This window comes from Pagrus pagrus, assembly GCF_965226575.1.
Source record: "Pagrus pagrus genome assembly, chromosome: 23".
Classification (NCBI taxonomy): Eukaryota; Metazoa; Chordata; class Actinopteri; order Spariformes; family Sparidae; genus Pagrus; species Pagrus pagrus.
This window is the reverse complement of record NC_140205.1, coordinates 5315769-5328992: the sequence shown is the minus strand read 5'-3', so window position 1 is coordinate 5328992 and position 13224 is coordinate 5315769. Positions and strand designations below refer to the sequence as shown.

The window sequence follows — 13224 nt, the reverse complement described above, 5'->3', positions numbered from 1 at the left end:
TTTTCACCTCATACTTACCTTCAGTAAAGTAGAGCCATCTGCCATTAACTCACCGAATTACAACCCGGCCGTCTTCACCCTCAGTGTGGCATTATCAGTCTACCCTTGATGTAAGACAAAGATTACAATCAGCCGCCACGTAGAACAATTTTTCCCAGCTGATAATTAATCAAACCAAGATCATGTGAGGTCGGTGAAAAGACAAAAGCTTTATTATCAAAACTGGCATCTAAAAACTCAGAATACAGGCAACACAAAGGCAGGAAACAGAGCCAGGTTAGAGAGAACCCAAGAAAAAGCTAAAGAGAAATACAAAACTGAGAACAAACCAGAAAGCCACAGGGAGCAATAGCTGGAACACAGAGGACACGCAAGGATCAAATACAGACAAAGGAAATGAGACTACCAGCAGAGTAAGGGAAGAACACAGGCTTAAATACACAAGAACTAATTAACAAATGAAACGCAGGTAAACAGGAAAAAAGGCGGGTCAGGTGTGATAACAAGAGAAAACTGGACAGGGACAAGAAACAGAGATTGAAACAGTCTGATGTGTGTGTGCTGTTTTGTCTTGTATTGTTGTTGTTGTCCCGTTTTGTTGGACATCTGGGGCAGATTTTGGGCAGACCCCAGCACAGTGCGCCACAGGAAGTCAGCATAAAAGAATTAGCTAAGACATCGATGAATATCACACGGCGCTATTGAAAAGTACAACGGCATATTTGGCCGTCATCGGTAGCGTGGTAGCTGAGACGAGTGCATGCAAAACATTGTTTAACAAAACATTCGACAAAACTGGCAGGCCAACCGTCTTATTTGTCTGTCGCCATGCAATATTGGTCCCATTTTTGTCTTGATAATGCTCTGTGCGCATAAAAAAGCAGAGAAAAATGAGCTTTTCTCATGTTAGCGGTGGCATTTTCTTTCACTTCTTCCTTGGCTCGAACACTATGGGCGTATGTGCCTGATTACAGATACAAAACATAACTGTGTGGAAGCTCGGCACAATAACAAGGTCCTGGTGAGGCTCGCTGTAGTTGTGGCTCGTCTTAAAAGTCTCTCTGAAGTAGAGAATTTCAAGCCCTCCCTGAGGAAGATCAGTTAAGACATGAAAATGCTCAGAAGAGCGATGATAAGCCGCTTTACTGTCTGGTTATTGTCAGAAGTGCTTTTGAGAGCTCTTGTAGCCGTCACACTGAGGAGTGTTTCACACTGACGTGAACCCACGAGCAGAGGTCGTGTGTGTTTTCCAGTTTGATTCACCTCACGGGTCGGGGTCCTGTTTCCTCTTCGCTCTGTGGTCAGGGTTCACAGGTCAGGAGATGCTCATGTAAGCTGAGTATTCTTTATATTCAGCAGCAGGAGCGAAACCTTCTGGAGCCTCAGCTCTGTTTCACCCCAGACTGTCAATAATCCCTCCTCAGCTCGCAGCCTTTGCCCGTGTTTTCTGGGTCACGAGGCTGGTGGTCAAATTTATCTCTGTTGTTTTGGCATCTGTGAAGGGAGGTCCAGCAGGAGGGGATTGAAATGAAAGACTTTCATGTCTCAAATATTCAGGGAAGAGAGATCTTAGCTCTCCCCTGCGGAGCCAATCAGAATTATACAAGGGATCGACCTCGGCCAACAAATACAGCAGAAACCAGTCCAGTGAATGTTGCTCGGTTATTATCTTGACATTCGGGTCATTATGATACACACCACACCATCCGTCTGCAAACACTACGAGTGCAATATTGCAGGAGGCGTCACGCTGATAGCATCACATGGGCAGGAAGCTGGTCATAAGAGAAGGGCTTTATGTAAGGACGGTCAACGCGGCGATAGCCATCAGAAATGTCCCTGAGAGAGGCTCCCGCAAGGCCTGATGGGAAAGCAGGAGATAACGGCTGATCCAGTCTGCCGTCTCTGCAGAGGAAGATTGAACCCTCAGTCACTGGAGAAGTTTATTTGGGAGAGAAAGAAAAGATAAAGCTCAACTGCCGGACCTATATCTCCCCCTCGATACGCTTTGAAGAGAAACCCTGTCTTGTAGAGAGCTTTCGTGATTCGTGCGATGGAAGCTGATGAGATCTTTCAACCAATGATGAGTTTGTAGATTTTTTTCCCCAAAGTTTAACCTGAAAAAATAATTTTTGGCCATTGGTTTCAAAAGATGTATGATTCAATGTAAGCCTATGAGAAAATTAACCCTCTGATATTCACTCTTTCTTATCTCTGAGGAAATATCTGGCTCTTTCACTGCCAAATGATCCGCTATGTTCACCACCTAGTCTCTTACCTCGTCCGTCTGCTGTTTAGTAGGTGGTGTGCAGTGAGTTTTTAGAGCTTTTTCACTGAAAACAGCACCGTGAGAGCGATGAGAGTGAACCAAAACAGTGAAGTTGTGAGCCAGAAAGATTTAAAAAAAAGAAAGATCTGAAACCTGCTATAAAGTCTGCACGTAAAGACATTTCGTCCCACCTCACACTGCAGCAGAGACGACGTGCTGTGTAGAAACTCGTGACCTCCTGAGTTCGACTTTTTTTAAAAGTCCTTGGCTCATTCTCAGGAGCCTTGCGATCACGACCGGTGATGGAAGAAACCGAAAATGAGTAGTGTCACTTTGATGAGACAGCGCTGAGGCAACTGAGAGCCTCTCTCATTTGCAGCTAATTGAAGCTGTTAATGTCTAATTTGTTGCTATCAAGGCCTGCAGGCTGGAGGGGGGAAAACCTGGCAGCAAATAATGTTCGCTTTAACTCTCAGACTAACACTCCAACCTGACTGGTCCTCGAAGGTATCGAGGCAGGGTGATGAATATTCATGCGTATAAATCCGTCCACAGAGCGCTAACCCCAGAGCTTTGTGCTGTGCCCTTTCTTTCAGGACCTGGATGACATCGAGGACGAGAACGAGCAACTCAAACAGGAAAACAAGACTCTTCTGAAAGTGGTGGGACAGCTGACGAGGTAGAACCGCCCTCGGCAAACAACGCAGCCTCCCCCTGATGAATGGAGCGTCTCGATTCTCTCCTTTCTCCTGACCCCCCGCCCTGGGTCGAGTCCAGCAGCATGGCCTTTAATCTGTTTGATTCTGTCTGTTAGAGGTGAAACTGTAAAGTAGTCGTCCTCAGCCTCACTCCGAGGAGGATTTATTCCATTTGTTGTGAAAGCTGAGCGAACTAGAGGCTAACGTTCTCCTGTCCTGACAGTCTCGTGGGGATTTGTCTGTCATCTTATGCATATTTAATGTAAATGTATTGTACATAGGCCATTTAGATTGTTCATTTTTGATTTTTTTTTTTGATAAGGTCTTTAAAAAGCAAAAGTAAAATGAATGTATGTGCTGCACAAACAAGCGCACACAAAGTCTTTTTAAAACTTGTTTAGACGTTTTTAAAAAGAAGTCTCCATGTTTGTGCACACAGCAGCCACCCTGCAGGTAAATTACAAAAGATCTCCAGCGTTGAAACGTTTGAATCGAGTGCAGTTTCATCAGTGAACTTGTGGAGCTTCCGTCGAGGAACTCTTGGACCAAATTCAACACAATTACTGCTACAGTACCATCAGCCAAAGTGGGCATAGTGCCTTGCGATGCATGTGAGATTTTTATTTGTCAATTCTCCAAAAGTCGTTAAAGCCTGGAGCTTTTTTAATGAACATTCACGCCAGATTTACAATTTTATTCCCAATAATTTCTGTGTTTGAACCCCGATAGATCATAAAACCAGAATGAAGAAAACTGTTTTTCTAAATCTTTCCAACGCAAGCAAGACTTTATACCAAGTATATGCTTTACGCATCTCAACATCTGAGTATTATTCTTGTCCTCGATGAAATGTTTCAGGGTGAAACCCTCGCCTCGTATATATGTGGATTCTTTTTTTAAAAAGCATTTTGCTCTCTGTAATTCGTTTACAAGTTATGTCTTTGCAATGTTTGATAGACGTTTAGCCGCCCAGTCGCCGGGACATAATGTTAGTAGTTAATGTTTCTGCAAATACATCCAAGGTCGACACGTGTAGCGAACGAAGCAAATCAGGTGCACATTAGATGCTTATCAGCCACCTTTCACGTCAGGAGGTGGAGGGGGCGGTGGCGTTATTACAAGCCAGACAGCTGACCGCAGTTCAAGTCAGACTGCTGGATATTTTTTCAGCTGTTTTAGTGGAAACAAAACTGGGTGTTTTTTAAGGAGAACTGCAGGTATTTTTAGCTGTTTTTGTGGCGACAAACCAGGTGTGGTTTTTTTCAGGAGGCCTGGGGGTATTTTTCACGGGAAGTCGGACCATCTCCATCCATGATAGCGGTGAACGAAACAGATATTTTGAGCCAAACCATTATGTTTTCCTAACTCCAACCAAGTGGTTTTTGTGCTTAAACCTAACCAGGACACAAGCACAACCCTGTGATGAGATTGAAACAGAAAATTCAACATACAAATATGTTCGGTTTTGCAGAAACGTACTCGGCTAACATTTATCCTGGCGACTGTGTTGCGTTTAGCTGCTCTGTTTATGGCATCTAAGATGTGTGCAGTGAGCTACAGTGCATTTTTTTTGTATGATAATAACCAAATGAACTGAAGGAACATACTATTTGAAAATGCATCTCTTTTGTTTACTCAAGGGAAAAGGCTTGGCTGGTAGAGGTGGACTTTTACTTTCTGTATGTAGATCATTTTATTCCACTGAGGGAGCTGCTCAGCGAGCGCTGCAGTTAATCAATAGGTTTTAGTCCGTCGATAGATTTCTCCGCTTCCACATATTTTGGGGTAAAGATCAATCCCCTGGCAGACAGACATCACAGACCCATCTCTCTCTCCCATTACATTATGCATGTACAGAAGATTAAGACATTTAATAAAAGTTTGATTATCTCTCTCCTCAGTCGACTCGCTTGTGTTCATTAAGACTAATTTGATGTGATGATACCATGCCACTGAGTCAGTAATGCATTGTGACGGTGGCGGGGGGTTCAGTTCCTCCGCCGACACTCACCCTCAACACTCGCATTCATTATGATTCAACGTGCCAATCACCAGCCTGACTGCATAAAGGCCACAATCCCTGGATATGAAACCTCCATCCAACCCCTTGGAACCTCTATTTACGCTCTTAAAACACATTCATTCCCGCACCTAGTAAAATGGAGTGGGGAGGCTAGCATCTATACAGGAAGCACATTAACACTAATGTCAGCCAAATTTCCAGATAACAGCCTTTTTTCCAGCTGATCCAAAGTGCTGGAGGGCTCTCTCCATCATCCCTATTAGCATTTTTATGAAAAGTTGTAGCGTCTGTGATTTAGAGGGCAAAGACAATTCAAATCTGCCACTGCGTCGACACTGCTAAAGTTCATACAGCTTTAAAATCCTTTCTGTCATAGCAGCGCCCGATGAATTATAGGTTTTGTTGCGTGCGAGTTCTCCGGTTTTGTTTTGAAGCTTTGCAAGAACGTGTTATTATGCTTACGACCTTTTTGAGATAAGTGACAGTCCATGTTGTCTGCTTGTACAGCAGGAAAAATCACTGGATGGCAGAAAGTGTTGCACATACTGTAGATTACAACCTAACAGAGGAATGAGCGCTCTGTGGACAGGACTGAATAATGTTAGCAGGGAGGTAGCGACGACTGAGTACACAGAGGTCATGACATGAAGTAGCTGAGTAAACTGTTCAAAGTATAAAGCAGCAGAACGTGGAAATACGACATCTCTCATGTGTGTCCACATCACTTCATGATGTGGAACAAGCCTCCAAGCCACCGCTACATGGCAAAAAACAAACTTTCAGTGGTTGCAACAGATGAGGAGAGCCAGAAAAAACAGCCAGTAGCCCGTAACAAGTGTCCTGACACGTTTGTTATTTGTTTTTTGAGTCACAGCAGTCACAGAAAAACAGGGATGGGAATAGAAAAACCACTTCCAGTTAAGAACTGGTTCCAAATTGTCTGATTCATCGAAATTGTTTGCCTCGGAGCTCGATTCATTTTTATCAAAGACGGCAAGTTTTTCTGACAGACGTCAAACTCGTGCGTCACTGCTGGGACAAGAAGGAGTCACGGCGGAGGGGAAGAAACGGTCCAAAGCATGGCGTTATTTCACGAAGCAAGATTCAGGAATAATACTGTTCACAACTACTTTTTTGGGCAGGAATTGGACCGATAAGTAGGATCAGCTATGGCACTGGTATCAACAGATCCTTATCAGTTCCCATCTCTAGTTGAGAGAAAATCAAGATGTCTAAAATTAACCCAAGATGATGCCAAATGCAACATACCTGACATGAAAAGGCAGCAGCAGGGTTCCTCTTGTGTTGCCAAACGGCGCAGAAACATTTGCTTATTTTGTCTTTGCCTTTGGCAGAACAAACGCTCGTCTATTATCTTTGAGAGTCTCTTCGTGCCGCTGATTGAACTACAGCTCTTTATTGTACAATTTCAGCCACGTCTGACTTGTTTGCCCACCAAATATTTGATATTTGTTTGTATGTACGGCTGCGGATAAACACATCTGCCTCCACAAAGAGCATCAGATCCTCAGAGGCTGATATTCGGGGGGCGGGGGGGGCGGGGGGGGGCAGAGATTAGAAAGCAGGTTTTATCTCATCCTTGTAGAAACCCAGCCATATTTCATTATCAGCTGGTTTCGTGTTTCTCCTTTCTCCGGCCAATCTCCTCAATCTCCAGGGTCCCTGGTGCAGGGAGGCACTCATCCAGGCAGAGGGTGTCAGGGGTCAGGGTGCCAGAGAGAGCGGGAATGCATGGATGGAACCACGCTGGACATATTTGTGCAATTTCCTCAGCCTATTCCTTCTGCTCCACTTTATCACAGCGGCCCCCATTTTCTCGACCAACAGCCTGAAAATGACTGGAGCCTACCCATGCACCTTTTAAACCTCATTATCTCAGAACTATGTGATAACTGAACAAATGAAAGTGTCCTTCCTGATGGGAAATGATTGCGTTCAGACCTTCCGTGACTACCTAATGTCACACCGTCTGCAACGATCTCTCACCGTCTCTGAGATTTCTCTGTCGTCCCGCCATGAAAGTGCCTTTTTGAAGCTCGGCCAGCCGTTTTCTGAAGAGTAGCAGCGCCATGTTGGAGCTGGAGCTGCAGTAACGAGACTTCAGACGCCTCGCATGCACTTCCCTCAACACCTGGACCACATGCTGGGCTGCCCTTTGTTGAAATGCCCTGTAAAAGTCAATGGGATTCTAATACAGTTCAAAAACTGAGAGGAATCAACTAATAGCACGCCAAAGCCGTGACATTTACCAAATGGCATTATTTAAATGGTTTGGCTCGGAGTAATGGGAAAGTTTTGTTGTGTTTTGTTTTTCTTCTTTGGCTTCGCCTCATGGCAGCTGTTCGAGGAGGACAAATGGAGTTATTTTGTACTCAGATAAGGGATTCAGCTAATGATTACTGTCATTAATGATTAACTGCAGTCTGTAAAATGTCAGAGAATTATGAAAAATGCTAATTTTTGTCTTCAGATAGCTTCTTTTGCCCAACCAACCAGCCCGTCCTCATCAGAAAAACATAAAAGTCGACTGTTATACCATTATTTCTTGTTAGACGCTGACCTCTAGTGGCTGTATTAATTATCACAGTAGCAAAGGAGGAAGTCAGGTGACGTACAGTATAATAAGCACAGGTGTTGTGGTCTTAGGTTTTAGTTCAATTGATTTCCTGTTTTATGTTGAAGGTTTATCCTTGTGTGTCATGTTTTAATTTCCACTTCCTGTCTTTGTTTGTTTTCCTTTTTCTGTGTTTCAATTGTCCATCAGTGTCGACATCTATTTGTCCTCCCTTTTTGTCTTCTCCTGGTTGCTTTTTTGTTGCCTGCCTTTTTGGACTTTGAACCTTTTGTCTTCAGCTGTCATTTTTTTAAAGCTCGCTCTTTTTTATTCAACCTGCCGTCCTCTCCATCATGGTTTGGCTTAAAACACCTGTTTTGGTTGCCACGATCACAGCTGGAGACTTTCCATAATGAATAGCCGGTTTTGTCTCCACAAAAACATCTCGAAATGTCCGCACATCTCCTTAAATGCTACTGTTGCATCCTTACAACTGGGCTGCAATGATGCCAATTAGTGTAAAATGATAATGTTATGCTGATAATGCTCCATTATTAGCCAGGTATTAATAGTTTAACTCTATTTCCCATTTTCAACCCATTCAGGAGAAGTTTTGTCACATTCTGACGGGTGATTATTACTTTATCCAGCAGCTATTACATTATCAGCTGCTGTAAAACACATCTGAACACTTTGTATCCGTTCCATCTGGCCCATTTTATCACTGCAGCAGCTGTCACCTCAATCACTCTCTCACCAAAATGACTCCTGTCTACCCCCTCCACCCCTCATAACCCATTATCCTAAAAAAAGACATCTATTTGAGACGGCACTACAAACCCATATTCTGCTCCGTCCTTTGGCTGATGCTTCCACCGGTCTGACTTCTTTAACTTTGTTTCACCTCCTGTCCTTAACTTTAGTCCCCAGGTCTCACCCGTTAGCTAAAAATGATCTGCTTCTCGGTGGTAAAGTTTGGTTGTTGCATGTTTTTGCTGGAGCAGAACAAACAACAATCAGTTCTCTCACATCCAGAAATCTAATCTGGCACGGTAAAACATATTCTGAATGTAATTAGACAGAAACACACTTTGATTTGAGCTTCAATATTCATGAGGAAGCTCTGCGGGCTGAAGAATAACAGAGCGTGCAGGGGGGGCTTGACTTTTATCTGCATTCGGTGTTAACAAAAGACCAACACTTGCAAACGTTTATTTGCTGGTATTGAACTGGAACTAAAGTTTCTGGTATCACTAATCCCTCAAGAGCTACAAAAAAAAGTTTTATCAGTCACAAACTTTATTTTTAGTGAGTTAAGAGAGTTTCGTGTCCTCGAATGCCTCGTGTGCCATATTTTATTTGACCTTATTGACATATTGGTTTTTGGTACTTTGGCTTGTGGATGTGGGAAGAATATTATTCCCCGGGCTTAATCAGCGTCCTGTCCATGAGCCTCTCTCTCTCTCTGAGCCCAGAGGCAAACTGTGAGCAATTTACCAGAGCGGCTTTCATCTTCATCTCGAGACGCCATCCTGTGGAGGCAAAAAACAAGAACAATCTACACGCACGGCCAACAGCCTGATTAGCTTCAACATGGACGTTCCAGACCTGCTCAGTGTCGTACACACACACACACACACACTCACAAACACACAAATAAGAAAAGAGGTAAGCCCCTCTTGCAGAAGCAGAAGCAGAAGCAGAAGCAGAGGATGACAGACTTGAGCGGCTTGTTGCTCCGTTGGGAATTAAGTCATCTGTTTTCCTGAAAGATCTCTTCTCACGGGTCCCCGGGGGTTGCCATGGCAACGGGATAGGACACAACGTGTGTGTATCCCAATCAATCTTTTTTTTTTTTTTTTACAGAGAAACACATATAAAAACCGTCACACACACACACGCTGTGCACAACATGCCAAAGTATTGACTGCCAGCACGGATGACTAACGCACACTTTTTACTATAAAATGTGATGACAAAGTGCCGCTCTGCATTTTTACCACCCACAATTTTTAGACTCCCCTAATGGCTGCTGGAAGCTTTATCTTCTGAATGCATCATTTCTTTTGAGAAACTCATCCAGGGGAAGATGGAGATGGAGATGGAGATGGAGCTTCCAACCAGACAGTCCCTCCCTTCCTGTTCTCCCCCAGTGGGTGGCAGTGTTCCCAGCCTGGATCCCATCACTGTGATGGCTCTGGTGGTGGGTGTTTTACAGGCTTGATGACGGGCTCTCCTGGAGGTCAGTGTGAGTACCTCCTGATTTTTCATCCAGTGGAGCTTTTTTTGAATTGAGCGACAGTTACATAACACCCTCACGCTCACGCTGCTGTATGTAAATACCGATGGATTAATGGATGAACACCCTTTGATCCTCCACGACTCCATTATCATAATCTCATCTTGTTTATGATAGATTTGTTATTGACTGCCAGCTGAAACTGCAGCTCAGTTGCTGCCGTTTCCATCATTTTCTTTCTCCCCCCCCGTTTGCTCATCCATTTTAATAAGCCCCCAAACCTCCAGAGAGAGGGAGCATGTGAATTTGAATGTTGCTGATGACTCACAAAGTCCACGCCAAGCAGAATAGGAGGCGGCTCTGGGGAGCATCAGCAGCCTCTGAAGGTCACTCTACGCTGTTACCATGACAGCGCCGGCCTCCCCCGGAGAAGTTGTTGTGTTTTTTCGTTGTTGTTGTTGTTGTTGTTGCGTGGCGTGGCGTGATTTGAGAGGGGGGGGAACCTGCCTTGGGATGATGTGAAATCAACAACTCCGGCTCGGCACAACATATGTGTCCTCCTCCTCCTCCTCCTCCTCCTCCTCCTCCTCCTCATCAGCACTACCGAGTCAGCAGGGGAGAGGCAGAGGTGCATGTTCAGCCCTGAGCTGAGTCTCATTTTGAGCTTTCCTCCAGGGAAAGCGACACACACGCACACACACACACGAGCGTCATCAGGCAAGAATCAAAAATAATCTTCCTGGGTGTGTAGAAGCCACAGTGGCCGGAGTTTCACCTCTCTGTGCCATCCTGCAATATGTAACCAGAGTGTGAGTCGACTGTACAGATGGATCAGACAGACACGTACACTAATCGTCCATCTGTCAGCCACACTTACTCTGAAAAAATGGCTGTCAACCACTAAAAATGCGTCCGTCTCCGTCCTCCCCATTCATCCGTCAGCAGTTGCCACCAGTCCTATCTATGGGATGCATGCGTTGCCAGGCTGCTCGCAGGTGGTTACTAGCTGAGGAGGAGGAGGAGGAGAAGCGGGGTTCATCCATATATGCATGATGATTCTCATGGCGGCTCACTGGGGAGCTTACCTCATGGGAGGCTCTAACAAGGCAATTATCCCCGTTAGGTTTCATTTGACTCCAGCAGAAGGTGCGTTCGCTGTCCTGGAGGGGTTTGGACCTTCGAATGCCTGGAAAACCTCCCCCTCAAGGCTCGCTGTTCGGGAGAAAGCGAACACGATGGTTTGGATGGATGCTTGTGTGCAGAATATCAAAAGTTTTAATATTTGCTCGCAGACAGTCGCTGGCAATAAAAATCAACATGCAGCAGCTCTCACCTCGTTTGGGGGAGGTTATCCGTCCAATTAACGTCTTGTTGATTTGATTTTGTGTCAGAGTGCGATCACCCTCACCTGGGAAATCAGTTTTAAGGAGCACACCTGTTTTGAAAGCTCATGTTTGGTGCTCCCGGAGAGCAAGATTGGATAATTACGCCAAACTAAAATGTTTGTGTACCAGAGAGAGCCTGATGGACGGATCAGACAAAACTGTCTGTGTTTATGACGTTTTGTTCCTCAAAACCTCATTAAGTATTATTATGATTCATTCGGCTGATTCATTTTCATGAATTCTACCTGATGTGAGGCATCAGAATCGTATTTTATTTCGACGGTGTTGGACATTAAATGATGAAAACATTTTGTGAGGAGCTGCCGCACCTGTTGCATCAAGATCTTCAGGTCAGATTCACAATATTTTTCCATTTCTCAATACAAAAAGCAAGAATTACAATTATATGTTGTCATATTTTGTCTTGTGCAAGACCACAGCCAAATCACTGCCGATAAAATAAAGCTACAGGTGTCGAATAAGGTTTGTGGTCGAACAGCCCATGTATGTTCCTGCATCCTACAACGGATATATTGAAAATATTCATTTCTTTATGTTGCATCTTCACGTTTCTTTAGATTGAATTAAATTTCATGTTCTGACAGTGTTGTGCGCATGCTCTGGTTAGGTTTAGGCACATAAACCACAGGAAAACACGTTTTGAATTAAAATGCCTGTTTTGGTCGCCACAAACACGACTCCAAATGTCCCGAGGTCTCGTTGAAAACACCCGGTTTTGTTGCCACAACCGTGGCTCAAGACTTCCACACTTTTTTTTTGTCTTCATGAACATAAACTACAGCTCGAAATTGACCCAAGGTCTCCTTTAAAACATCCTTTGGTTTCACACTTACAAACGTAGAAACACAGTCTCGAACTGTGGTGACCTGCAGCTCCACAACCGTCTCCTCCACCTCCTGATATGAAAGTCTGGTGGTGAACATGATGTGACACATTTTGTAGAAATGTCCGTATGGTACGTTGACTGGGCTGCATCATAATAAAAAAAAGAAAAATAAGTATCCGTGTCTGTGTGTGATTGAGTCCTCCTTCCTATATTCTGAGTTGAGACATTCATACACGCTATGCTGAGAGGGCCACCTGGAGCATCACGGGCAGGTGACACATGGCTGGAAAGGTCATTCTCCACGTGGTGCTGCCCATGATGCCACGCTAGCAGGAATCATCCACTGGGCGCACGATGGTATAGGTCTAGGAGAAGGAATGCTGGCTGCTATGGAGATGCCTTCAAGGACGACATTTGAAACGTTGACCTTTAACACAAAGAAAAAAGAAAGACAGTCGGCTCGGCACTCCCACCACACGTCAAATACATCCGCCGCCTGTCTTCCTGAATGACATCCTGCACATTAAGATGCTTTTTCACAGATACGAGGGTCATTTTGACAGCTTTAGTCCGAATGATATGAAAATCTGGCTGTCGCATCGGATGTGAAAACCCACCAGAGAGCCCTGTAACTTTGGCATCCATCAGCAGAAAAAAGGTCATCTTGACTGCGGCATATGGGAGGAAGGAGACAGAGGGTGCAAGACTGGAACAGCATATTTTGTACTCTAGTTTAACATAATGGCCGGCTGCAAGGGCGGAAAAACTGTGTGAAACACCAGCGCTGATGGGTTTCAAACTCCTCTCCAGAGCCATTAGTGATTAGATAAAGAGTGTGGTTGGATTTGTAATGATGCTCTCTCGCATGTTGTCTATCTTTATCTCTCGCCTCAGCCGGATGAAAGACGGCGAGAGCCTCAGCAGGCCTTTGTTGTGGACGTTATTTTACCTTGACAGCCGCTGTATGGGCACTCCAACACCTGCAATTGCACCTGCATTGCTTTGATCACAGGTTATTGGGAAGAAATGGGAACTTGAATAATGTAAGAGTGATATGGCCCAGGAACTGGCAGGGTTGCCAGGTTTGTGGAGCCCACTGAACACACTAAGGCTCAATTCTTTGGGAGGAAAATTAAGAAAATCTGGCAACACAGGACTAGGCGCATTTATCTAGCTAATGCCAACTGC

At 44.6% G+C, this 13224-nt stretch overlaps 1 protein-coding gene across 1 annotated transcript in view; it reads left to right on the top strand.

Annotated features, from left to right (window-relative positions):
- Positions 1 to 4867, top strand: part of pawr (PRKC, apoptosis, WT1, regulator) — a gene marked incomplete at its 5' end in the record, with an annotated part of 63487 nt that extends 58620 nt beyond the window's left edge. The window contains one exon of the mRNA XM_084346583.1: positions 2866 to 4867. Coding sequence (XP_084202709.1) covers positions 2866 to 2952 — 87 coding nt within the window. The 3' untranslated portion in view covers positions 2953 to 4867. The remainder of the gene's footprint in view (positions 1 to 2865) is intronic.
- Between the last annotated feature and the right edge of the window lie 8357 nt (positions 4868 to 13224).